This window comes from Heterocephalus glaber, unplaced genomic scaffold (assembly GCF_053883595.1).
Source record: "Heterocephalus glaber isolate CG9 unplaced genomic scaffold, H.glaber_assembly_v1.0 deba00001564, whole genome shotgun sequence".
Lineage (NCBI taxonomy): Eukaryota > Metazoa > Chordata > Mammalia > Rodentia > Bathyergidae > Heterocephalus > Heterocephalus glaber.
In genome coordinates, this window is record NW_028258351.1 from 2,672,946 (window position 1) to 2,700,870 (window position 27,925).

Sequence of the window (27,925 nt, forward strand, 5' to 3'; positions counted from 1 at the left end):
CAGAATGTCAGCTGTTAGGAATTTATCCTATACAAAGAATTGAAGATGACCATAAAGAATTATATGGATAAAAAAAATTGTAAGAACCTAAAAATTTAATGATAGAAATCTAGACAAATAAATGATTCATCCATCCACCATTAAAATGTCTTTTTAAAACTATTAATGACTTAAAGGAAAAGTGCTGACGAATGAGGCAAGTTTCACAATGTTAGTAGGCTGTTAAGAAAATATTTTATACATAGTATGGATAGTTATATTTGTGGAATGAAATAGATTATTCAGTTTTATTTCCTGTGCTTTTCTGTATTTTCTAAAACTTCCAGAATGAAAACATGAACACACACAAACACAAACACACACACAATTAGGACAACTTTTAAAGCTAAAACACCAGTGTGTGACAAAGAACTCAACCAAACTGGTCTACTTCCTCCCTTTCCCAAAAAGTCCTGAAACTAAAGCTCCGCCACCCTCCAACTCCACCCTCCCTCCCAAACCAAGAGGTGTAAGAATTCTGTAGGTTTTTCCTCTACTGTCAGCATACTCACAGCCTTTCACGGGTCTGGTTTTCTAGCCACACTCCACTTAATTTTTATTGAAAACCTCACAAATAAAACTAGGTTCCTCCCAAGTTTTTCTGTGATCATTTGGTTTAAAAGAATTAAAGTCTAAGGAAAGCAAAGTCCAGGTTTTGGGCTAAACAACCTGGGTGGAAAAGTAGGCTGGGACAAGGCAGTTTTCCAAAGTGCTATGCCTGGCAGCAGGGTAGTTTTCAATGAACATAAGTAGAAAATATTTAAATAGCACCCAATTTACTTTTTATTTTCATAAAAGGAGATAAATGAAAGAGATGGAGGTGCAGATATGGTTCCATTAAAAGCCACAGCTGAGCCACAGTGAGCAGTGAGCAAACCCATAGAGATTACTTGAAATATGTATTATACAGCTTGTGATGCTAAAGAGCTTCACAACTTTCTCAGTTCTCAGCGATTCTTGGCTTTAGGCCACAACCTGGGACACTAGCAGGGGACACTACTTGCTTGAACCAGGAAATTCTTGTGTTTTTTGGGTTTTTTTAAAAAATAATTTTATTGGTACATTTTAGGTATACAATATAATGACATTCATCATTGGAAATTTGCACCTTTTCATAATCTCTCTTGGTTCTTATTTTCTCCCCATTCTCCTGGCCTGCCTTTGTAGTGGTTATTTGTGGACCCATGAGAAGCTTAAGTGTAGGGTCTTACTTTCCAGAATGTTCTGCACCACAGCTAGGCAAAGTCACTCTGGCAGGCAAAGCATAACATACAAGTTTTAAATATATTTTTCAATGGAGAGAAGAAATATTTTTCATTTCTTTCTTTTTTGAGATATCTTGGGTAAACAAGGTAGCTTGCTTATAATAACTTGTTTAGAATAAAGTCTTCTGTTGATGGACAGTAGACCAGGGGTACTGCAGAGAATCTCTAACAAGTAATACTGAAGTTGGAGCTCATGGTGCCAATGTGGATCATACATAAATGAGACTACTAGTTGATCCAATAAATGGTAAGTATGAGATTACAGATTTAAGAGGCATCCATCTTAATATCCCCAAGCTTTCCTCAGAGAGTAATTATCAATGTTGGAAAGCATTTGTCTTATGTTCTACAATGAAATAAATGTTCTAAACCAAGATAGTGGTATTTCCTTACAATTGAAAATTTTTGGCAGTCATCCAAGAAAAAGTTCTGGAGATCTGGGGTCTTTTCTACATACTTAAAACAAAAGCAGAAAAGTGTCTTTGTTACTCCTTATTCAACATCTTCCCTCCTAGAAACCTGGAATAGAGCTCTCAGCATCTTTGCTGACATGAATGTGTGGGTGGGGAGATGGAGCGGGAGAGAGGACATCAAGCCCACCCAACTCTTGGAATTTCTACAGAAAAGACAAAACTTTCCAAATGAAATAGTCATTTTGGTAAATGAAACCATTTGTAACTTCAGAGAAGTTTTTTTTCTTTCATTCCAAAGTATCAGAAGAAAAATCCACACTGTGCTGTAGAAGGCTATAAAGCTTTGGTTTAGAGAAGGGTCAACAAGAGCTAAAACCACTAATGTCATATTTGAAGGAGCAAGAGTGGAGGGTAGTGATGCCTCAACACTTCCAGGATCCCAATGAAAGGTCTCACTGAGGCTAAAAATGATCTGCCAAACTTACACTAAAAACAAAGTGAACATCTTTTGTGCATATGGTACTGTTAGGAAAATACCGACTCCCTTACAGACATGAAACAGAATTACCAAAATAAGAAGACAGACAGTGGGCAGTAGAGACAGAAAGAGAAGACAAACCAAAAGAGAAAAAAGCATTTTTTAAAAAAGAACATAAACAGAGATAGAAAAAAAGAGAGAGAGAACAAAGATCAAGACAAAACAAATATAAACAGCCAGTTTGACAATATTAGGAGAGTGATCTGTTGTTCTGGTAAAATAAATGGCTTCATTTCATTACTTATTTTAGACTGGGAGAATGTTTTCACATTTAAAAACAAAGAGTAAGTCAAATACATTTGGACAGTATTTTGAGACTCTTTCTTAAGGAGAAAAGGAGGTTTGGGAGTTAATTTTTGTTCCTCAGGGAAAACCAAAATCCAATTTCAAATCACTACAGGTTCCTGGAGTAAAAAAAAAAGTCAACATATTCCTTAGTAAACCACAATGATTTTGATATTGTAGATCTCAAATGTCTCCTGAAACTCTCATATGCTCAGAGGTGGGGTTTTTAGAATTTTTTTTTTTTTTTTTTTTGGTACCGGGGATCAAACTCAGGACCTTGTGCTTGCAAGGCAGGAAGTGAAACCATGGAGCTAAATCCCTGCTGTTGTTAGAATATTTATTAGTGGATTAATCCATTGGTGAGTTCATAGTTGAATTCGGTGGGGTCCTTTGGAGGATGTAGGTTGTTATGGGTGTGCCGTTAGAGGATTTTTCTCTGCCTCTAGCTCTTCCTGTTCCTCTTGGCTTCCTAGATGCCACAGATTAAGCAGCTTTCCTCCACTAAGCCCTTCTGTAGTGCCATTTCTGCCTCAGAAACAACCCACCATAGACTGAACCCTCAGAAACCATCAGCCAAATAAATCTCAACCCCTGTAAATTGCTGGTATCAAATATATTGTCCTAGTGACTGGAAAGCTAACTAATACAGAGATTATTTTCCCTTAAAGGACTCTCAGGTACCTCAGACTACTGCACATGTATCCAAATGATATAGGATCAATACTTGTAGAATGACAAAGGTGTGTGAACACTCATTACAACACACTTATTACGGGAGTTAATTGAGAATCAGGAGACATACTGTCATACTGGCACCATCTAATAATGAAAGAATTGGGTAGTAGGGATGAAGGGAAGATGGTAATTTCAGGGATATAATGTCTTAACTGAAATATCAGAATCTAATCTGTTGTTTTTGATATATAACCTCACATTAAATCACACAGTAATTAAGAACATAGGCTCTAGAATAATACTGTCTGAGATTCATCCAAAGATCTATCACATTTCTAAGTCTGTTTTCTCAACTCTGAAGTGGAACAAAAGTACAATCTACCTTTGTAGGATGGTCGTGAGAAAGAAACTTAACACATACATGCATAACAAATAGAAAAAATTTGGGACATAGTAAAAGCAATTATTATTATGGGAAGAAGGTAAGAAGAATATTTAGGGTCCTTCATATACTTGAACTGTGGTCAGAACTGTACAAATGTTAAATCTACTAATTTTCACAACGTGGGAGACAGGTGTTTTTATACTCTTGTTATAGACAAAAATCAAGGTCACATACCTAATCAGCTATAGAAATAGTCATCAAACAGATATTTGACAACAAAGATCATATACTTATATTACATATCTGTCCATTCTAAAAATGCATTTATTAAAAATATTTGAGAGGGCCAGGAATTTAGCTCAGTGGCGCTCCGCCTGCTTCTCAAGTGCAAGGTCCTGAGTTCCATCCCTGGTACCAAAAAAAAAATTTTTTTTTTTGAAATTAAAAGCTACAATAAATGATGTTTATGACTAAGAAATTCAAAAGACACTGCCAAATCAAAAGGCAGCACACTAAATTTTTCTGAACCACAGCTTCATCTGAAAAATGAAAAGAATAACAATACTTTCAACTCAGGGTTTTTTTGTTGGTTTTTTTTTTTGGTACCGGGGATCGAACTTGGGACCTTGCGCTTGCACAGCAGGCGGCAAAACCATTGAGCTAAATCCCCGGCCCCAACTCAGGAGTTTTTATTGAGGACTGAAGGAGATAAATGCATGTGAAATGCTTAGTGTAATAACCAACAAAATGTTGTCACTCATTACATGTGATTTAAATATGCAACTAAGGATTTAAGAAAGATATTAAATATCTTATTTATTTTTAATTCTATAGCTTTCTGAGAAAATAACTTTTCTGAAAAAATGTATCATTTTACATTAATTTGCATGGTAACAACCTGAAAATAATTTCACCTCACCTAAGGACATCTAATTTGAATATAGCTATTTTTATAAATGTTCATGGTACTATATTCAGAAGTTTCCACAGTCTTTTATTCTTGAAACTATATATGTTAAAGCAAACTACCAGGAAAATTACAGGATCAATTATAAGAGCAGGTAAAGTTATCTCCACAGAGCCTCTTGATTTATTAGTATTTTGATCATGTCAACCAAATAGTTACAATTTATAGATGAAAAATGAAGTCATAAAATTAACCAGTTACAGGCTTTATAGTCCCCAAACATTAATTTGCAAGAAATGAAAAGTTAATACATCCATATTTCAGGTATACTTTCACATAAGAGCTCTTCATAAAATTTACTAAAATGTCAAATCTTGTTATATATTCAGAAAAGTATTTCTAATTACACTATACAACAAAACAAAAACAATAATAATTTTAAAATCTGAAAACACAGATGAGGGGTTTGAACAGCTCTTGTAAGTTTCAAAGTGGGTAAGAGCTCTTAGATCTTTATAGTAATAAATATTATAGTGTAGTGGTCCTTTGGGAATCCTCACTCATATGTTATTCCATGATTGAAGATCAAGGTGTCAACTCCATTTAGAATCAGTGCATGCCTTGGATTATTCTAAGCTTTAACACTTATTTTAAAGAAGCAATAAATATTTCTAAGGGAAATCTAATCATTCTGTCTCTTGTTGCCCCATCCCCTAATCCTGGAATACAGAAAGAATTCTGAGTTTCAAACATTGGTATTCTTTTAGTTTGCATTTTCCCATAAGTAGATGGAAAAGAAATGTGACCTTGGGCAATCACTATTTTTTAGTCAAAGGCCCTTTCCAGCTGGAGAAACCATTACCTGATTGACAGTAGCTTTCCTAGCTGAAAATACCTGTTTAGTACTGAAGGGGTAAGTCTCTCTATGACCTGTATGGAAGCCTAGGTGAGCCATGAATAAGAGTCTATAATCAACAAAACCTCATCAAAGAGGTTTTGTCCCATGATATTTTATTTTTATTTTTTGCAATATTAGAGATTGAACCCAGGGCCTTAAGACATGTTAGGTGTAAGTGCTATACCACTGAGCTACATCCCTAGCCCTTTCCAATTTTATTTTGAGACAGGGTGGCAGTAAGCTACCCAGGGTGGTCTTCAACTTCTGATCCTCTTGCTTTAGCCTCTAAAATACCTGGGATTACAGGTATGCTTTACTATAAACAGCTTGCCAATGGCATTTTAAAACAGAGATGCCATTCAAGAATGGAACTGATACATTTTGTGACTTTCATGATGAATGTAGTATATGATATTAAGGATGAATATTTCAGGAGACTGAGGGAGGAGGATCGCTTGAGCCCAGAAGTTGGAGACCAATAATACTCTGCTCCTTAAAAAGAATAGAAAAAAAAGATAATTCCTAGGCCACATACATATGTGTTGTATGAATAAACTATAACTGATGTTTACATGAATAAACTGATGGTTATAGGAATAAATCAAGTTAGACTGTCTTGGCTGAGATGCTGGTCAAGGTCCTGGAAAAAGTGAAGATTTCTTGCTGTCACCTACTACTTATGTGACAATACACAAATTACATAATATCCTTTAGCCTTGGTCTCTTCCTTTATTAAAAAAATCCTGAAAAATCTATTACGTGTTAAAAACAGAGTTTTATTTATGTTTTGCATAGATAATATATTTATCTTTTACAGATTACACTGAATGGTCTTCCTACTTCTTTCCCTAGACTCTCAGTTTCTTTCAAGGAGGTAATTACTGTTTCCAGTCAAATGCAAAACTTTGGTTTCAATGTTTCATGCTGAAATGCTGAATTCATTAACTTTTATTCAGTGCTTATAATGTGTCAGAACCATTTAGGGAGCTACAGGGAATACAAAGATGAGCTCACAGTTAGAATGGAAAATGATACTCAAGAAACTTTACTATGAGTGAAAAACATAATAGTAAATGTTCCACAACGAGGAGAAAATAATTTAATCAAGAGAATAAATTGAAATTAGAGTAAAAAGAAGAACTGGTTTCACTGCAAAGGGCAAGGTTAAGGCACCATAGTTAGTTCTGTGGCTTAGGCCCTTAGATTTAGGAATTGGGTTCTTCCTGTGGCAATAAAAACTCCTGAGGTATTCACTCATGGATCAGAATTTTTGACACAGGACAAGAGTATGGAATGGTTTGTTGTGTCATCCTTAGGCAGAGAAAAAGAAAGGTGGAAGAATTCAATTCTTTGTGATACAAACATTCTTTATTTGACAACTATTTAAACTTATTTAAAGAAGAGATTATTTAGCCAGGCATAGTGGCATATCCCTGTAATCCCATATACTTAGGGAAGCTGAGTCAGGAGGGTCACAAGTCTGAGTCCCACCTGGGCAATTTAGGCAGACTTCCAAATACACACACATATTTATATTTATATTTTTGTATTTATGTAAAGGGTTGGGGATATAGCTCAGTATAAAGGCCTGGACTCCCAGTATCCCTCATAACCGCCCCACACCCTGAGAAATCACAATGCCCCCCAATAAAGTACAACTGTAATTGTAATGACTTAATAATTTTGCTAATTCTTAAAAAAATTTTTTTGGCTAAATGGACTTGATTCAGATGTCTATGTGTCAACATCCTGGGTCCAAGATGGGGTAGTTTAAAAGACAGCCCCAAATTCTCTAAAATGGTATGTCTGAAAGTTAGCTGAGCATGACCAGAAGAAAAAAACACATTTATTACTTCTATTAGATGTTTTCCAGTGTTGACCGTAGGTTCCAGAAAGTAGAAACTTGTTATACTTAATGCTTTACAAAGATAACCTTAAAGTTTTCCATGCTAAGCCTATTAGACCAAGCACAATTGATCAAGAGTTATTAGTTCCTTTGTTTTTACTATCTCTATGGTAAAACTGATCTGAAAAGAGAAACATTCTGCTTAAACATATGCAGCTTTAAAAGAATGACATAGAAGATAATTTGAAATACTCCATAAAATATTTTAATTTATCACACAGTTTTGTATAGGCCCAAATAAATTGACCAGTGATAGAAGATAGCATTATTGGTCAAAAAGCTTTATCCCTGCCAGATATGGTGGTGCACGCCTGTCCCAGCACTCAGGAAAAGGAGGCAGGAGGGATTTCCAGGAGTTTGAGGCCAGCCTGGGATACATAGCAAGTTCAAAGCCAGCCTGAACTGCACAGTGAGAGCCTGTCTCAAAACAAAAAGGCAAAACAAAACAAAACAAAACAAAACACCAAAAACCAGAAAGCATTACCCCAGTTTAAGTAATATACAGATAAATACACAGTATTATCAACTTTAAATCACTTTATGGTATAAAGGCTGATGTTTTATCAGGAATCAACAATGCAACTAATACTAATTATTTGCTCTGTGCTACGCAAAAGCAGGCATGGGGAAATACAGAGGCTATATAAGTTCTCAAAGACCCCTTTATTACAAGGCATTACTCTCTCCCCTTCCAAGGCATCCTACGTAAAGAGTATTCCAATACTCTACTGTAATGATAACAACTAGAGGTTGTGAAGCCAGGGACAAAGCAGTCAGCATCCACACCTACTATCAATACATTTTATGCTTCCACTCTTACAACGTTTACAGGGCAAAGTAATTCCAATAATAATGCACCTAACCACAGTGATATATACAGAAACATAAGAACTGCTACCAATGTCACCTCCTGGTACTCACTCCTAAACGTGGATCATGGGTGCCATAAAATCTGCTTACCCAATTCAATTTGCAGCATACCACTTAGCTGCAAGAATAGGTCAAACTCAAGTATGTTGTTATTTAAAAGCTTCACTTAAAATATAGTCATTTGGGTCAATGAAAAAAAATTCTAGTTTGATACTGGAAAAATCACTATCACAAGCTGTAGAACATTACATAAAAAAATATGCAAGACACCATAATTGTTCAAAGGTGCTATTTAAACTTCAGCACCCAAAATCCTAAAGATACAATGTTCTTGTCGTATAATACCACTCCATTCTGTGAGAATTATGAAAGCCTCTTAAATACCATGAAGAATACAAAGAAGGACAAAGCCTCTATTTTTCTCCTTTCCATGCACAAATTAGCCCCAGTGTCCTGAATATAAGCATTTTCTGTAACAACAAGCTACCTTTATAGTGTCCAAACAATTATAGGTTCAGGTCAAGAACTCCAAACCATATTGATTACATCTCTATGGAAGAAGGACCCTCCAGCGCTGTTTGTAGCCACTATAACAGGAATAGCTTTTAAGTATCTGTGACACTAAGAATTTTCTGTCCTATCAATGCCAGAAATAGAAAGTCAATGACCAGTCAGGCCTGTCAGTTGTTGCCTGAAGCAATAAGGACAAGCTGGGAATTCATCATGCTGCAACTTCATCTGCCAGCTGCATTCACACATTTTCACCACCTGAATGGTTGATTCTCTTGAACTCCCGCATGGCTCATTTCAGCAGACAGTGTTTGGAAATGAGTATTTGATCAGGCAGGATAGAAAGAGATGTGGACTTATCTGAGGTGTCACCATAATGCACTTTGAGTAATTCTAAGTATCAGGAGCGAGGTGTCCTAGGTCTTGGTCTTTCAGTATTTCTGAAATGGACTAATGACTCTAATTAAATGAGATAAGACACATGAAAACACTGGGCACAGTGATTGGACACTTGCTCTTCAAACACTCATTTCCAACAGATCTTCCCTCTCGCTACTGACAATGTCTTGAAAATGTGTCATAGAACTTCTGACTATTTTGAGACAGGGATCTCATACTGCCAAGGAAACTTAGAAATCATCTGGTTACTTTTCCAATTTGTAGCCACCTAAATGTGAAATCTAAGAAAGAAGCATCAGAAGCTTATTACAATTGCTTATGTCTGCACTGCAATGGTCCATCACACGCTCATGTGTAGTTTCCTTTGAATTCATCCTACTTGGAGTAAATGAGTTCTTAGAAATTTGAGTTTATACCTTTCAGTAATTTTGAAAGATTTGCAAATTTTCACATATTTTGCCTTTTTCTCCTGTTTTCTTCCATGAGCAACAAGTAGACAGTTTCTATTGACCTCCACATAATTCTCAGACACAGTTTTATTTAATTATTTTTTCTCTTTTGAACCCTTTTCCACTGCTGGTGGGAGTATAGACTGGTGTAACCACTGTGGAAATCAGTTTGGAGATTTCTCAAAAAACTAAAACTAGAGGTTCCATTTGACCTAGCTATAACTCTTCTTGGTATCTTCCTGAAAGAATTAAAAGCATCATACCATAGCAATATATGCACAACCCATGTTTATAGCAGCACAGTTTGTAATAGCTAAAACTTGGAAACAGCTCAAATGCACATCAAATGATGAGTGAATAAAGAAGTTTTTATATACAATGGAGTATTACTCTGCTGTAAAGAAGGATGAGCTTCAGGCATTTATAGCTAAATGGATGCACCTTGAGACCATACTCCTAAGTGAAATAAATCGGACACACATATTTAAATACCACATTGTTTCTCTGGTGTGAGAAATCGAAAGTGAAAATAAGGACTGAGATGTATAATGGATGTTGGGAAATGGGAAGAAAGTGTTCAAATGGGAAGGGGAACGAGGGAGGAGGGACGGAGAAAGGAAGGAAGGGACAAGAAAAAAACGTGAAAATAGAAGGAAAAAATGGAAACAAAGCTTTTGTATGTAGGGAGGAGAGGGGGCTTGAGGGGGGAATTGGAAAAAAATAAAACAAACATACCCATTTAAAAAATTATTTTTTTTCAACTTGTTTTGATAAATCTCTACTTGTTTTTGAGTCCTTGATCCTTTCCTGTACTCAGTCTTAGTATGGGCACAGTGATGGTGAACCTTTTAGAGCTTTCAATGATATAAACAGCTGGTTGCAGCACGCGTGCCATAGGTTTGCCACCACCACTGTAGCCTACTATTTCAGATGTTTTTTAACTGTAAGTTAGCATCTTTTTCAGATTTTGTCATATTTTCCTCATTACAATATTGGAAACTTCCTAAATATGATATATAAAACAAACCCTACAATACTATGCTTAATAGTGAAATATCAGCCCTTCACCCTGGAGTTGAGTAGAAGGCAAGAAGGCTCAAAATCATCATTTCTATTCAACGCTTCTATGGAACTCTAGGCAAGTATAATAAGGGAAAAATGGAATAGAAACTATAAAGATTGGAAAGAAATAAAATTAACTGTATTTGTAGATGGCTTAGGTACATAGTAGGAAGTCTAAAGGACTCTATTGGAATTAATAAATGAACTTAGACAGTTTTTGGATACGAGTTGAATAAACAAAAAGTATTTCATTCTATATTCTATGAAGGAAAAAATTGAAAAATGAAATAAAATATGGTATACACATTAGTATAAAAACACCATATAGTAGAAATTGGTAATTTTAAGAAACACGTTTAAGATTTTTACAATAAAATTTACCAAATATTAGTAGAAAAGAAAGACATCTAAATAAGTGGATGGTTATAAAAGTTTACGTATTTGAGGATTTTATACTTTTATTTTGTTTCTTGTGTTTGTTTTTCTTAAGGGACATATTCTCACTATGCCACCCAGGCTTGCCTTAAACTTCTAGGCTGCATGGGCATCTGCCCTCAGCCCCCCAGGTAGCCAGTACTAGAGGTGTGTGCCATTATATACAACTGCATTAATATCCTACAGATGTCATTTCTCCCAAACTTGATCTACTGATTCGATAAAATCCCAATCAAATGTTCCCGGAATTTCCATAGAAATGAATAAGCTGATTTCTTAGCATATATGTATATGTCAGTAGGAGCATATATGCATCAGTGATTCTCAGTGATTTTTAATTAGGACCTCTTTGTAGTTTTAAAAAAATCTAAGACCCCCAAAGAGCTTTGGTTTATGTGCATTATTTATGCCAACACTTGACATTTATGTATTAACAAATTTAAAAATAAGTCTTTATATATTTAAACAAATAGCATTTTTTAAAAGTAAAAGCATTTTAAAATCCAAAAGTAAAAGTAACTTGTTAACTCTTGGGGGAAAGAGACAACAGCTGGATTTACAGATCTACTTCTTACACATTCAATTTACTGTGATACGTTGTTTAGTTGAAGCATATGAAAAAAAAGTTGGCCTCACATACATAGTTATAAAAGATCAAAGTATACTGATAGCATTTTTTTTTCATTCTGGAGATTTTTTTTGTTTACCTGACACTGTTACCAACAAACACTGGTAGATGTTTGTTATACATGATTGCATTCATAGTGAGCAGTTGGTACATGTTCATAACACATCCTGATGGTTTTTAATTCCCCTTGCACTCCCTTCCCTCCCCACTGCATCTCTGGTTCCTCTTCCCATATGCAGAAGATCTATCTCCCCATTTTGTATTCCTTTATATTTCTCTTTATTTATAATTTAGGCTTCTCATATAAGAGAAATCATGTGATATTTGTGCCTGTATCTGATTTATTCCGCTTAAAATTATGGTCTCAAGGTGCAGCCATTTTCCTACAAATGACTCAGCTTTATGGCTAAGTTGTACTCCATTGTATAAATATACAACATTCTCTGTATCCATTCTGTTGATGGACACGTAGACTACTTCCAAGATTTAGCTTTCACGAGGTGTACTGCTATAATCATGGACACACATGTAATACTGCAATGATGTCTTTTGCTATTTTGGGAAGATACTTAGAAGGGGAATAGTTGGGTTGAATGGAATTTCTAGTTTTAGTTTTTTGAGAACGCTCTATGCTAATTTCCATAGTGGTTATATTAGTTTATATTCTCACCAACAATCTAGACAGGTACTTTGTTCCCTGCAGCCTCGCCAGCATTTGTTATTATTTGATTTACTGATGAGACATTCTTTCTGAAGGTGGAATCTCCATGTTATTTTAATTTCTATTTCTCTCACAGCCAATGATGTCGAACATATTTTCATTTATTTATTTATTTATTTATTTATTTATTTATTTATTTATTTGGTACTGGGGATCGAACTCGGGTCCTCGCTCTTGCACAGCAGGAGGCAAAACTACTGAGCTAAATCCCCAGCCCTGAACATGTTTTCATGTATTTATTTGTACCTTCTCTTTTGAGAAGTATCTATTCATTTCAATTTCCCATTTTTAAAATTGGGTCTATTAATTTTGGAGGTCTGATTTTTTCAAGTTACTTATATATTTTGGATATTAGTCCTCTGTCTAAGGAGTGCTGGAAAAACTTTTTTCCTATCCTTTAGGTTGTCTTTTTCACTGTTTCCTTGCTATGCAGAAGCCTTTTAATTTATTATAGTCCCATCTGTTGACTCTTGATGTTACTTCTTGCACAACAGGTTCTGTTCAAAGAAGCCTTTACCAATGCCCGTATCTTCAAATGCTTTACCTATTTTATCTTCCAGCAGACTAAGTGTTCTTATCTTAATATCCAAGCCTTTGATCCATTTTGATTTTAGTTTTGGTGAGAGATGGGACTAGATTCAATCTTCTGCACATGGATAGCCAAGTTCCTCCAGCACCATTTGTTGAAGAGGCTATCTTTCCTCCCATATATGTTTTTGCCCCCTTTTCAAAGATCAGATGACTGAATGTGGCTGGAGTTGTTTCTGCATCCTCTATTCTGTTCCACTGATCCACATGTCTGTTTTTATGCCAGTACCATGCTGTTTGTATCACTGTAGCTTTATAAATTAACTTGAAATCCTGGATTGTGAGACCTTCTGCTTTGCTCTTATAACTTCAGGATTGCTTTTGCTACTTTGGGTCTCTTCTGGTTCCATGTGAATTTAAGGATTGTTCTCTCTAGTTCTGTGAAGAATGTTGTTGGTATTTTGATTGGGATTGCATTGATTGTATATATCAGTTTTGGAAGTACTGTATATCAGTATCATTTTGACTATATTGGCTCTGCCTATTAGGAATAGGGGTATCTTTTCATTTTCTGATGTCTTCTTCAATCTCCTTTTTCAAAGTACTGTATTTTTTGTTATAGAGGTGTTTCACATCCTTCATTAGGGTAATTCCTAAGTAAGTTTTCTTGAGGCCACTGTGAATAGTATTTTTTCTAATTTCTTTTTTGGTGGATACATTATTGGGTTGCAGAAAAATTATTGATTTTCCTTTGTTGATTCTGTATCCTGCTACACTGCTGATCTTGATGATTAGTTCTGTAATTTATTGGTGAAATTTTGGGGGTCTTCTATGTAAAAGATCACATCATCTGTGCATAACATTAATTTGACTTCTTCCTTTCCTGTACACATCCCTTATTTCCTTCTCTTTCGTGAATGCTCTGGTTAAAATTCTGAGTAATGTATTGAACGGAAGTGGTGATAGTGGACACACTTGTCATATGTTCCTGATTTTAGAGGAAAGGCTTTCAGTTTTTCCCCATTTCATATGATGTTGCCAATGACCTTGATTTTTATCAGGTTAAGTTCCCTCTATACCATATCTATGTGACTGTACCTATTTTCTTTAGTTTTTTTTTTTTTTAAATTACAAACATGTTGTCAATGCATTTTCTGTCTATGCAGGTGATCATGTGATTTTTGTCCTTGCTTCTGTTTATGTGGTGTATTATGTATTTTGACCTGCATAGGTTGAATCAACCTTGCATCCCTGGGATAAAATTTACTTGGTCATGATGTATGATTTTTTTTTTTTTTTTTTGGTACCAGGGATTGAACTTGGGTCCTTGCGCTTGCGCAGCAGGCGGCGAAACCACTGAGCTAAATCCTGGGCCCATGATGTATGATCTTTTTAATGATTTCTTGCAGTCTGTATTTTTGTATCTATGTTCATTAAAGAGATTGGTCTGTAGTTTTCACTGGGACTTTGAGTCTTTTTAGTTGGGTCTTTAGTAGTATCTTTAGTTGTACTGTTGTAGCTGCCTTGATGTCCTGAATTTACTCAAAATGTTTACCTTTCATGGTCATTTTGACTTTGAGGAAGTTATGGGAGTCATGTGGTACCAAATCCAGTGAATAAAGTGGGTTAGCACACACTGTAATGTTTTTACAAAGTCGTTACATGCAACAACTAAATTAATCTCAAAATCACTAAGGTGAGAAAAGGAAGAAAGATATGAAAGTGTGTGTATGAAATCATTCCAATCATATGAAGATCAATACAAGCAAAACTAATTTGTGATGACAAAAGTGGTTAACAGTTTTAACTGGAAGGAATATGGGGAAACTTTCCGGGTTGATGAAAATACTGTGTTCTGTATTGTAGTCTGGGAGGTACTCACATGGGTATGCTAACATATGTGCATTTTGCTATATATAAAATATTCTGTAATTCTTAAAATGTGTTCAAAATTGATGGCAAGTACAGAGTTATCAAATTTTTGTGGGGGGGGGAGGTTACCAGGGATCGAACTTGGGACCTTGCAGTTGCATGGCAGACACTGGAACCACTGAGCTAAAATCCCTGGCCCTATCAATTTTTAAACTGAAAGGAATTCTAGAAACAATCTACTTCAACTCCTTCATTTTAAGGAAAAATCCATTGTTTGTTTATTTTTTTTCTTTTTTGTGACACAGAGTCTCTCCATGTTACCTAGACTGGTCTCAAATTCCAGGGCTCAAGCAGTCTTCCTACTTCAGCCTCCCATGTAGCCAAGAATTCAGGTACCCACCACTTAGCCTGGCAAATGCATTGGGTTTTGAGGCAATTCTCCAAAAAGGGAGTTATAGGCAAAGCAGAGACTACAACCAATGATTCATGTTAGTGGTCCTTAATCTTTCCATTAAATCAAGCTTCTAGAGCAAGGCTTTTCTCTGGAACAGATATTTTTACTTTGATTATTTACTTTAGCTTTTCTGTGACAGTTCTCACCTATATCCAAGAGAATATCGGGAGCTCTGATTCTGACTAGGTGTCTGGGTGAGGTCTGAGGCTGTCTTTAATTGCCCACTGGGCTTACTGTTCGACGGGGATGGCTCTTTATTTGCTTTTAAGTTTACAGATGGCACCTATAAACATAAGCCTCATAGGCTCTTGGACACAATTTAAAATAGCATGGCACTAACAGTTTGACACTCATGTCACTAAGACAAATGGAATTCCCGGCTCAGACGTAAACAATTTCTAATACTACCCCCAACACTGTCCACGTACCACCACAGTCTCAGCAACATGTTATATAAACAGGCCAGACTCATGTTAGAGATGTAGTAATAAAGGTTCAAAAAAGAAAACTGGGTCTGTTGATCAAAAAATCCTGTGTGGGGCTGGGGGTTTGGCTCAGTAGTTCTGCCACCTGGCTTGCAGGCACAAGGTCCTGAGTTCGATCCCCAGTACCAAAAAAAAAAATCCTGTGTAAATATGTGGTAGTCTAGCAGAACAACAGTGGGAGGAATTTATCAATCCCTTCTCCAAATTGCTATGAAAGACTTAAAAGTCATGTCAAGGTCTTGGGGCATGCAATATACAAAGTATCTGGAAGGTTTTAATGGACACAAACTTATACAGAGGAGCAATACATCATCAGAAGAAACTTTTCCACTAGTTTCATCTATTTGTCATTTCTGCATCTTCATTTGGGATAATAGTTCTTTCTTCATTGTGCTGAGCTAAATTTTTCCTGATTGGTAACTTGACTTTATTTTTATAACAGTGTATTAGAAAGAAGAATGACAAGAATATGTAAATCAGTAGAGCCCAAGGAGCAGAACAACACCCAGCGCCCAGGAGGAGCCTTCTGGGCCACTGTACCACTGTCTCCAGCACTAAGGAGCAGAGCCACCCCCAGTGCCAAAGAGGTGAGCCCCTTGGGTGCTGGCAGCATACACCCCCTTCCCCACCCCCACTGCTTTTGAAATGAGAAGACAAGTAAACAAGTCTCAAAACGAGACTTCCAGATCACCTAAAACAACCCCAAAGGTAAACTAGATGCAGCAAATGGACTCCCTGAACTGGCAACAAAAGAGGATCTGGAAAAAATGAAATCAGAAATGATTTCTCAAATAACAGCAGAGATTGTGCCCATAGTGCGAGACATGATTAATAAATCTAAAGGACACAGATTAAAAAAATGGAGGAGCTGAGGAACATGATGGAATCCCGACATAGGAAACAAATGGAATCCATAAAACACATGCAAACAGATTTCCAGAACATTAAAAACTCCACTGAAAGTTTACATGGCAGAATGAACCACTGTGAGGACAGAATTTCAGATAGAGAAGATAGGATTGCAATTAGTAACCATGAAAAGAAAAATTTCTTTAAAATTGTAAGGGACCATGAGAAATCAATCCAGCAGCTGCTAGATGATGCAAAGAAGAATAACATAAGACTGATCAGAGACAATGAAGAAAGACGAGAGAGTGCAGATGACATAAAAAAACTGTTCACAGAAGTGATGGCAGAAAACTTCCCAAGGAGGGGAAAAGAACTTGACATACAAATAAGTGAGGCATATAGGACTTCAACTAGCCTTGATCAAAAAAAAAAAAATCTACACATAGGCATGTAATAGTTAAGATTCCGGAAACCCAACAGAAGAACAAAATTCTACAAGCAGTTAGAGAAATGAAACAAATCACATACAAAGGAAAGACAATCAGAATCACAGCAGACTTCTCAATGCAAACTCTCAAGGCAAGAAGAGCCCAAGAGACGTATTTCAAGTCATAAAGGAAAACAGCCTCCAACCCAGACAGATGCACCCTGCAAAACTATCTTTCAAAATTGATGGAGAAATAAGATACTTTCATGACAAAGAGCACCTGAGGAACTTCAGGAATACCAAACCAGCACTCCAAAAAGTTTTAGACAACATCCTAAGAAAAGATAACAAGGATCACAACCCCAGGAAGCCCAGCAGAATGAAGCCATCAGGCACAACAAGAAATTAAATGCAAAAGGGGAGAATCCCACAACAAAAAAAGTCATGACAACAATAAGTCAATATGTATCAGTTATAACCATCAATGTTAATGGTCTCGATTCACCAATCAAAAGAAACAGACTGGCAGAATGGGTTAAGAAGCAAGATCCAACAATATGCTGCATAAAAGAAACACACTTAATTCAAAAAAAACCCTCACAGACTGAAAGTTAAAGGGTGGAAAACAATACTCCATGTGACAGGAACCCCCAAAAAAGGACTAGCTATCCTCTTTGCAGATCAAGTAGATTTCAAACCAACACTGATTAAGAGAGGCAAAGAAGGACACTACATCCTGTAAAGGGCACAATCGAAGAGGAAGAGATGACAATCATAAATATATATGCACCAAACACTAGTGCACCCAACTATATAAAACAAATACTAATGGACAAGAAAAATCAAATAAACACTAATACAATAGTATTGGGGGACTTCAATACCCCACTGTCACAAATAGATCAACTAGACAAAAAATAAGCAATGAAATACTAGAACTCAGTCAAACTCTTGAACAAATGAACTTAACAGATGTTTACAGACTGTTCCACCCCACAAAATCAGAATACATATTCTTTTCGACTGCACACAGGTTGTTCACCGAAATAGACCACATACTCATTCACAGAACATGTTCAAGAAAGTGCAAAGGAATTGAAGCTATCCCTTGCATATTATCAGACCATAGTGCAATAAATGAGGAGATCAGCAGCAAAAGAAATCACAAGAATTTCATAAACACAAGGAAATTGAACAGCACACTTCTGTTCTTTTTTTTTTTGGTACTGGGGATCGAACTCGGGTCTTTGCGCTTGTGCAGCAGGCAGTGAAACCACTGAGCTAAATCCCCAGCCCTACTTTTGAATAACTAATAGGTCACAGAGGAAATCAAAGAAGAAATCAGACAGTTCCTACAATTAAATGACAATGCCAATACAACATATCGGAAGCCATAGGACACAATGAAAGTAGTCTTACGAGGGAGTTCAAAACAGTGAATACTTATATTAGGAAAACAGAGCAAGCCCAATTAAACAACCGATGCTGAACCTCATGCTTTTAGAAAAAGAAGAGCAGGACAAACCCAAAGCTCATACAAGGGAGGAAATTATAAAGATCACAGCAGAAATCAATTCAATGGAGACTAAGAGAACGATACAAAAAAATCAATGCAGCCAAGAGTTGGTTTTTGAAAGAATAAACAAAATTGACAAACCCTTAGCTAACCTTATCAGAAAAAGGAAAAAAAAGCCCCAAATCCATGCAATTAGGAATGAAAAGGATGGAATTACAATGGACCCAGCAGAAATTCAGAGGATCATCAATATCTACTTCGAGAAACTATACGCCAATAAGATGGAAAACAAAGAAGAAATGGACAGATTCCTAGATATGTATGAATTACCAAAGTTGAATGAAGAAGACCTAAAAACTCTAAACACCCCACTATCCATCAATGAAATTGAAAACGTAATTAAAAACTTACCAACTAAGAAAAGCCCAGGTCCTGATGGTTTCACTGCTGAATTCTACAAGACATTTAGAGAAGAACTACTGCCACTACTGTTTAAACTCTTCAATGAAACTAAAAGGGAAGCAATAGTTCCAAATTCATTCCCGGAAGCAAGTATCACCTTGATCCCCAAAGCAGAGAAAGACCCAACCGAAAAAGAGAACTATAGGCCAATCTCACTAATGAACATAGAGCAAAAATCCTTAATAAGATACTGGCAAACAGAATGCAGAAGATCATCAAGAAGATCATACACCCTGACCAAGTGGGATTCATTCCAGATATGCAGGGGTGGTTCAATATATGCAAATCAATGTAATACACTATATCAATAGAGCCAAGGACGAAAACCATATGATCATCTCAACAGATGCAGAAAAAGCATTTGACAAAATCCAACATGCATTTAAACACACATTTATGATAAAAACCCTGCAAAAATTTAGAACAGACAGTCTCTACCTCAATCTGATAAAAGCAATCTATGAAAATCCAACAGCCAATGTCATACTAAATGGTCAAAAACAAAATCCTTCACACTAAAATTAGGAGCAAGACAAGGATGTCCACTATCACCACTCCTGTTCAATACAGTTTTGGAAACATTAGCCACAACAATTAGACAAGAGAAAGAAATAAAAGGAATAAAAATAGGAAACAAGTCAAATTGTCATTATTTGCAGATGACATGATACTCTACACAGAAGACCCAAGAACTCCACCAAAAGTCTTCTAGACTTAATAACCAAATTCAGTAAAGTAGCTGGATACAAAGTCAACACACAAAAATCTAGCTTTCTTCTACACAAACAACAGAGTCACTGAGAGGGAAAGAGGAGAAACAATTGCTTTCACAATAGCATCCCAAAAACTGATATACCTAGGAATCAATCTAACAAAACAAAGCAAAGACCTCTACTCTGAAAGCTATAGCACTCTGAAAAGAGAGATTGAAGATGATATCAGAAAATGGAAAGACATCCCTTGCTCCTGGGTAAGAAGAATCAACATAGTGAAAATGGCCATTCTTCCAAAACTGCTATATAGATTCAATGCAATCCCAATTGACATCCCAGCAGCATACTTCACAAACCTTGAGAAAACAATCCAAAAATTCATTTGGAACAAGAAGAGACCTAGAATAGCAAAAGCAATTCTAGGCAACACAGATAAGGGAGGGGGTCTCACAACTCCCAACTTGAAACTATACTACAAAGCTACTGTGATGAAAACAGTATGGTACTGGCAAAGAAATAGACCTGAGGACCAGTGGAACAGATTAGAAGATGCAAAAACAACTCCAGACACACTCAGTCACCTCATCTTCAACAAAGGAGCCAAACACCCTCACTGGAGGAAAGATAGCCTCTTTAACAAATGGTGCTGGACAAATTGGGTTTCAACTTGCCAAAGATTAAAACTAGACCTCTATCTCTCACCATGCACTAAACTAAAATCAAAATGGATTAAAGATCTAAATATTAAAACAGAAATGTTGAACCAGCTGGCACAGAGGTTAGGTAAAACTCTTGAAGACATTGGTATAGGAAAAGATTTTATGAACAAAACCCCAGTTGCCCATGAACTAGAACAAATAATCAAAGTGGGATCTCTTCTTACTAAAAAGCTTCTGCACAGCAAGAGAAACCACCAACAGTATGAAGAGACAACCCACAATGTGACAACCCAGCGGTCCCTCAGACAAAGGTCCTCTATTTCAAATCCATAAAGAACTTAAAAAAATCAGATCTGCCAAATTTAAAGACCCAATCCAAAACTGGGCATCTGAAATGAACAGATATTTCTCAGACAAAGAAGTAGAAAAAGCAAATAAACATATGAAAAAATGTTCAACATCACTGGTCATTCAAGAGATGCAGATAAAAACAATGCTGAGATTCCACCTCACCCCAGAAAGAATGGCTGCTATCATGAAATCAACCAATAACAAATGCTGCCAGGGCTGTGGGGAAAGAGGAACTCTGCTCCACTGCTGGTGGGAGTGTAGACTGGTGCAACCACTGTGGAAATCAGTATGGACATACCTCAAAGAACTAGGACTGGAAGTCCCATTTGACCCAGCTATTCCCCTGCTGGGTATCTTCACCACAGGATTAAAAGAATCATACCACAGCAATATATATGCATCCATGTTCATAGCAGCACAATTTGTAATAGCTAAAACTTGGAAGCAGCTCAATTACCCATCAACTGAAGACTGGATAAAGAAAATGTGTTTTTTAAAAAATAAAATGGAGCACTACTCAGCCATAAAAAATGAGAAGTTAGATACATTATAGCTAAATGGATGCACCTTGAGGCGATACTCAAGTGAAATAAATAGGACACATGTGTAAATACTGAATAGTTTCTCTAGTGTGAGAAACTGAAAGTGTAAATAAGGACTAAAAGGTATAATAGATAACGTGAAATAGGAAGAAGAGGGGCAAAGGGGAAGGGGAAGGGGAAGTGGGAGGGGTAGGGGAAAGGAAAGAAGGGAATGGAATTAATATGAGAAAATGAAAAACTGGAAGCAAAGTTTTTGTAAATGGGGAGGGATGGAGGGGTTGAAAGGAGGGCCGGGGAAGGGGGAAAAAATAAGAACCAAGACAGATTAAGTAAAGGTACAAATTTCCAATGATGAATGCTGTTATACTGTATACCTGAAATGTACCAATAAAATTAATTTTTAAAAAAAGAAAAGAGATGTGACTATTTATATCCTTATAAGCAAATCAAGGTTTTTTCCTATGTTCTTAATCTCTAAAATTTACTGTTGATTCTATATAGATAATAGGTGTTCTGTGCAAAATATTACAGCTGACTTAATACACACACTATGCCCTACCTTTTTTTTTTTTTTTTGGTACCGGAGATCGAACTCAGGACCTTGAGCTTGCCAGGCAGGTGGCCAAACCATTGAGCTAAATCCCCAGCCTTCAAGACTATGATTTTAAATGCCATGGCTTTTGTAATTTTTCCTAGTTTGGGGACCACTGAGGACACAGCCTCACCATGGTAGACTGAATGATATCCCTTTACAAATCTCTTTACTTCTTAGCACCAGCACCTACATGTCTCTGATGGCTTTAAAATATGCTGGCTAAGTCTATCTACCTCAGGTGAGATTGACAACTGTAAATATAGTAAAATAGAATCCTCAGGAATACTTTTCCCTTAGTGCATTGGGAAAATCTCCATAAGGTAAAAGCACACACACTGTTTAAGAAATTCCCTCCCACACAGACCTGACTGCAAGATTAAAATGAACACTGGTCAATCAATAATCTTCTTGCCACTTACCCTATCATTTTTCTCTAAAATGTATTATTTGTTTCTGGGAATCAAACCTAAGGCCTCATACACACTAAGGATGAGTTCTATCCCTTGGCCACACCCACAATCCCAAATTGGTTTTGGTGTCTGAAGTACCAAGTGTAAAATATAAAAGTAGGTGCCAAATGACCATTTTAAAATGAATCAAATAAAACCACTATGGGATTTTAAGTTTACAGTTTTTGTCAGAAAACAACTTTGATATCAGCAAAAAACTAGGTGCTCAAAAACGATCTACTAAATTGGATAAATTTTTATTTCTGATAAATAATTTCAATAATACAACAAAAATATTATTTCTTGCGTTAAAAACAACAACAAATGGGCTGGGGATTTAGCTCAGTGGTTCCACCGCCTGCCCTGGTACCAAATAAAACAAACAAACAACAAATAATCAGGTCTGCAACTTTGTCCTTATTTATTGAAATGCTTTTCCATCAAGATCAGCCCTGAAGGATTCCTTTTACTTATCTGTCACAACAATCCTCTCTCCTAACATCTTTCTCCTAAATGTACATAAACTCTGCTTTCACTACTTATAAAACTTATTTACAAAATTTTTACTTCAATACAGTTCATAAAGATGTCTCTTCTTCAGGTAAACCAGTGATAAATTCGTCCTTTAAAAGAGGGAGATAGATCTTTCGCAAAGGAGAAGAGAGGAAAGGTGTTACATACATGTACCAACATGGTGAGTGCAAACATCATGTACTGTAAATATGTGCTAATAAAAATCAAAATTTAAGGAAGAAAACTAAATGTGACCTTTAATCTCAGTTGCTTTTAGTCCTTTGTTGGTAAACTTCAATCTCCACAGTAAAACTACAAACCAGGACAAACTCAGGGTAAACTAGATATTTACAGACTCTGATTTGATGACCCAATAGCAAGTCAGAGTGCTATTAAGTTATCTAAAAAAGGTACACTCCACACCTCTCTGAACAAAAACATCAGTCAATCTGGGAAACAAAGGTCAAATAAGACACATGCAGCTATCTTTCTGCCCCCCTCTAGCGCCCACCACGGGCCACATTGAGAACTGAACCCAGGACTTTCACACTGAACTATATTCCATTGTTTAAAAAAATTGAGACAAAGTCTCACTATGTCACTTAAGTGCCCAGGTTGGGATCAAACTCATGAAGCTCCTGCCTCAGCTTCCCACAGTGCTGAAATTATAGGTGTGTACCAGTGTATGTGAATTTGTTCTGCCTTTGCTTTAGAAGTCCTATACCTTTTAAAAATAAGAATATATGTTATAAGGTACAATGACTTCTCAGACAAATAACAAAAAGAATGTTTGGTATGGGGGGTGTTAAGAAACCAATCCAATGGTTTGTCTAAAACTATCATTATGATTCGAAGACACTGTTTTTAATTAGACATGAAACAAATTGAGCAGCTGTCTCAAGGTCCATTTATTCTGGGTAGCCTTTAGATAAAATCCTATGTACTATCCATTTTCATAATGGTCTTCTCCTTAGCCAAGAGTAGAATATCTCACAATAATCGAACCCCTAAATTTTAGGTAGCATAGTATTTTTATACAACCAAAGTTAAGATGAAACAGATGTTGTAATAACCAGGTATGATAGTGCACACCTATACTCCTAGCAATCCAGAGGCTGAGGCAAGAGGATTGCCACAAATTCAAGGACAACCTAGGAATACACAGTAAGTTCAAGGCCACCCTGAACTACATAGTGAGAACCTATCTTCAAAAAAAAACCAAACCAAAAAACAACTCGAACAAAAACAAAAAATCCAGATGTTATAGTTGTAAGAATAATAACATGTACTCCTCAAGCATGTACAGACCTTCTGAAAAACCAACATGAATGTATTTAAATAGAGATAGTAAGGAGATAGTCCATGTTACCTAAATACCTAGAACTTACCCTGTGCTTAAATCACTGAAGTTAGTAAATAAAAAGTACATATTTTAGAGAATGTGCTTCTATGTGAAAGAGTGAGATGAAGATTACTATATGATCAAGAAATTCTGAAAAAAATTTGTTTTTGTCAAAATGGTACAATGCCTGAGTAATTTCTTGGTTTCAACAGACTAATACTGACAGATTAACACACAGATACCTAAAATATAAACTCCAGTCCCAAATTTAAATAAAGTATTTTCACTGTAAGAAATGTTCTATCAAAAGCTGTAAGTACATCACATTAAATTTTATCTATGTACCTCCGAAAAGTAATTAGATTAAAAATGATTATACCAGAAACAGGTGACCCAAAGGAAAGTATGCCATTGAACAATTAAAAGCACAATGCAGAAAGCTGTACGAAATGCTGGAGGGTAATATAAAATAATGAGGCTCAACAAAGGAGACACCATGCTGGTGATTATCTCTAAACAACAAGCAATCAAAGTCTAAGATAAGCATCTTTCTAGTATACTGGAGACTCCAATGTATAATGTTTTTAACACTTCCTGGTTTAAGAGCTATTGTAAAATTTATTAGACTCTTTTAAATATAAGAATCTAAAATAGAATTTTTACCATAAATTTATTTCCATAAAGAAGCCAAATCATTCTGGCTCAAATGTTAAACATCAGCAGGGACATACTTCTATAAATAACAGTCATCCTATTAGAAAACGTATATGGAGGTTCCACAACAAAACATTATTCATTCAAAAAATGTGCTGGACAACATATACTCCTCATTCAAAAGGGGTCCAAACCATCTGAGAGGTACTTGAAGAAATAATTATTCAGGGAAGTTCAAGTATTCATCCATGGAGTGTCTTTAGCTCAAAGCTAAAGAAAGCTGTGCACATGTTTCATTTTTCTGCCTGTCTCTCAGAAAGGAACCCTGGTTTTGAGAAGGGAAAATAGGCTTAGAAGAAGTAATAGAGCTTAGCCACCAAGAATTCCTTTGTCTACTCAAAAGGTTGGCACTTTCAGGCAGAGGCTCAAGACCTCAGAGCAATATCTTAGTCACTCCAAGGATGTTATCTCTAATATAAACAGACTGAGGGCAAAAATCTAATTTGCTACTCAAAAATCAACTTTAAAATTCTTTTTGCAGCAGAGTTAAAGAAAAATATGGATGCAACACTTCACTGAAGTTTCTCCTCCTGAACAACTCTATAGAGAACTAAAATGTTACATGATAATATGGAATCCTGCTTCAAACAATAGGACTGAATATGCCAACTTCTAAAACCATGTGGCAACTGTTTTGGCAATATGCATTCCGGGTAACTAGTCACTTGACAATAAAACATTAATAATATAGTAGTTTAAGAATGTTTTAAAAGGCCATCAAGACCTACTCTTGGAATCTTGAATAAAAGACTTCAGGTTTAAAATATGCAATAATTCTGCTGCCAGCATCATAAGCACAAGGACCTGAGTTCGATACCTGGTACCAAAAAAAAAAAAAAAAAAGGCAACATTTCCAGGAAAGTAAATAACTGCTGACCAGCACACTTTGTTAGCACTCACAGATTGAGACTATCAAAAATTACCCATTTAAATTACTTATCTCAATATCCCTTTCAGTGCAGGGAAGCAAGGTTACAGATTACTCATTTCTGGGTTTCTTTCTACTAGACAACCATATTTGCCAAGTTAAAGCAGAGAAATAAGAATGAATCCTCTAAAGAAGTCATCTACAGTAAAAATTACTGTGCAGCCCTGGGAAGGGGAAGCTCAGCAAGACACAAAGCACAATCCACTGACCAACAGATGAGAAAGCTACGAAAATGTACAAGCTATGTTAGTTTTGAAACTTAAAAATAAATACTGAGAGAGAGTCAGAAGCAGAAGGTTTGGTCATTTAAAAGAGACCTTCACAAATCAGTTCTGTGACAGTTTCCATTTTCTTTCACAGTTTAAGCCTCAATCAAATCAGCAGTCTCCAGGGATTCTGAAATCACTACAGATTAAAATCCTCTCTGACTTAACTGTTTAAATAATGCTGAGTATTTAATAATTCTACTTGTGAGAGACTTTTTGGACAAAAATCTTGCTGAATGCTACTGTCAGATGTTCTGCAGCTGTACCATAATGCAAGGCATCACTGTCTTTATTTTTTCTACCATCCATCTTAAAGACGAGAAAATATATTATTAGCAGCAGCTCTATTATTTAGCAAGCTTCGCTGAAAACACTGTTAAGGTAGCAACCATCATGTACAAAGGCACAGGTCTCCTTCCAGGAGATACATATGATACATATTCATAGTTTGATTCCAAGAATAGAAAATTAATAATTGTGATGGATAATTTAGAAATTGTGAATGTCTAAACTTTATACTTTTAATAATCAAACCATTCAAGCTAAAGCATTTGGACCTTCTCTACATCCACAGATCAACAGGTTTGATACTCAACAGGTTGAGTAAATTGAATCCATATATTGTATTTATGTTCTCTGTCAAAGTTGCTTCTCTACATTTCAGTGATCAAAGGAAAACAGTCATCAACCCTGTAGCCTTCAATACTATGTTCATTACATTTAATCAAGTGCCAACTCCACTGCGTCGTTTACCAGGCTTAAGAATGTTTAAATGCACAGCACTGTCTGGTAACAAATACGAGCATAGTAGTGCATTAAAATACAACCCCCAAACAAAATAACAACCCAGAAAGGAAGGCAAATGATATCACCTTCTGTGGTGTGCAAGAAAATAAACTTAAAAATGCACAGAAATGCACAACAAACATTTGGTAGGAGATTTTCTACCTGAGGCAGCATCAATCACTGTGGAAACTCCCCTTCGATCAGAGACTGGACGGGATGACCCTGGCATGCTGACTGGGTCTGAGCGGACTGGTTGGATCCTGCAATGCAATTTAATTTAAATCACATATGTTACTGGCATGAAAACTATAGCTTGCTACCACAGACTTTAAATCAGGCATGTTGGAATACCCAATCCATTAAAGAACCATTCATTCTAAAACCAGACAAAAAGGGAACTGCAGTCCCTAATTCTTGCACACAGTTAAAGCACTACATTTTCTTCACTTCAGACTCCTTCTAACTTATTTCTTAATGTTTTTCAATATATTTTTAAGTAAGGGATTGAAAAGCTGACATTAATTTGAAGAGAAAAAATAAGTGGAATAGGACAGGAAACTATAATGAAAACAATTGGAATTTGCAAGGAATATATATGAAGAGTTCTGAGACTTCAAATTAATAAATGGCATTACAGCTAGTAATTAAGTGGATAAAGGCAGCAATGTCTGATTCAAAATTTTAAGAAATTTCCTTATAATCATCAGTGCAAGTTGTTTTATATATGACAGTAAGTATAGGACAACAAAGCTGTGTTGTGGGTACAAGGATTTACTGAGGATCTCTAATAACTGAGTAACCCAATAAAACTACCAATTAGCATGTGATTCAGTTCAGACCTCAGCAAAACTGCAATTTACAACATATACACAATTTCAAGTAGCTTAAGAGCAATTAACATACAAATACCAAGGATCTCTTTCCAGCTGAATTAGAATAAATACTGTACTACGAACATAAAAATATGTGTATGATTACAATGTCTTGGCATCCAAGGCAATTTATAGAAAAAAAAACTTGTTAGAAATATATATCTCATGCATTTTGGGTGATTAATTCACACAATAAGTGTTTACTGAATATTCACTG

General features: G+C 36.0%; 1 protein-coding gene across 15 annotated transcripts in view; it reads right to left on the reverse strand.

The window, feature by feature from the left end:
- Bcas3 (BCAS3 microtubule associated cell migration factor) overlaps positions 1–27,925 on the reverse strand; it is a 583,853-nt gene that overhangs the window by 254,177 nt on the left and 301,751 nt on the right. For all 15 annotated transcript variants that reach the window (XR_015443252.1, XM_021248678.2, XM_087191873.1 and 12 more), the window contains one exon: positions 26,999–27,096. Coding sequence is in view for 14 of the 15 variants with exons in the window: in XM_021248678.2 (XP_021104337.1) it covers positions 26,999–27,096 (98 nt within the window). In the remaining variant the exon portion in view is untranslated. The remainder of the gene's footprint in view (positions 1–26,998; positions 27,097–27,925) is intronic.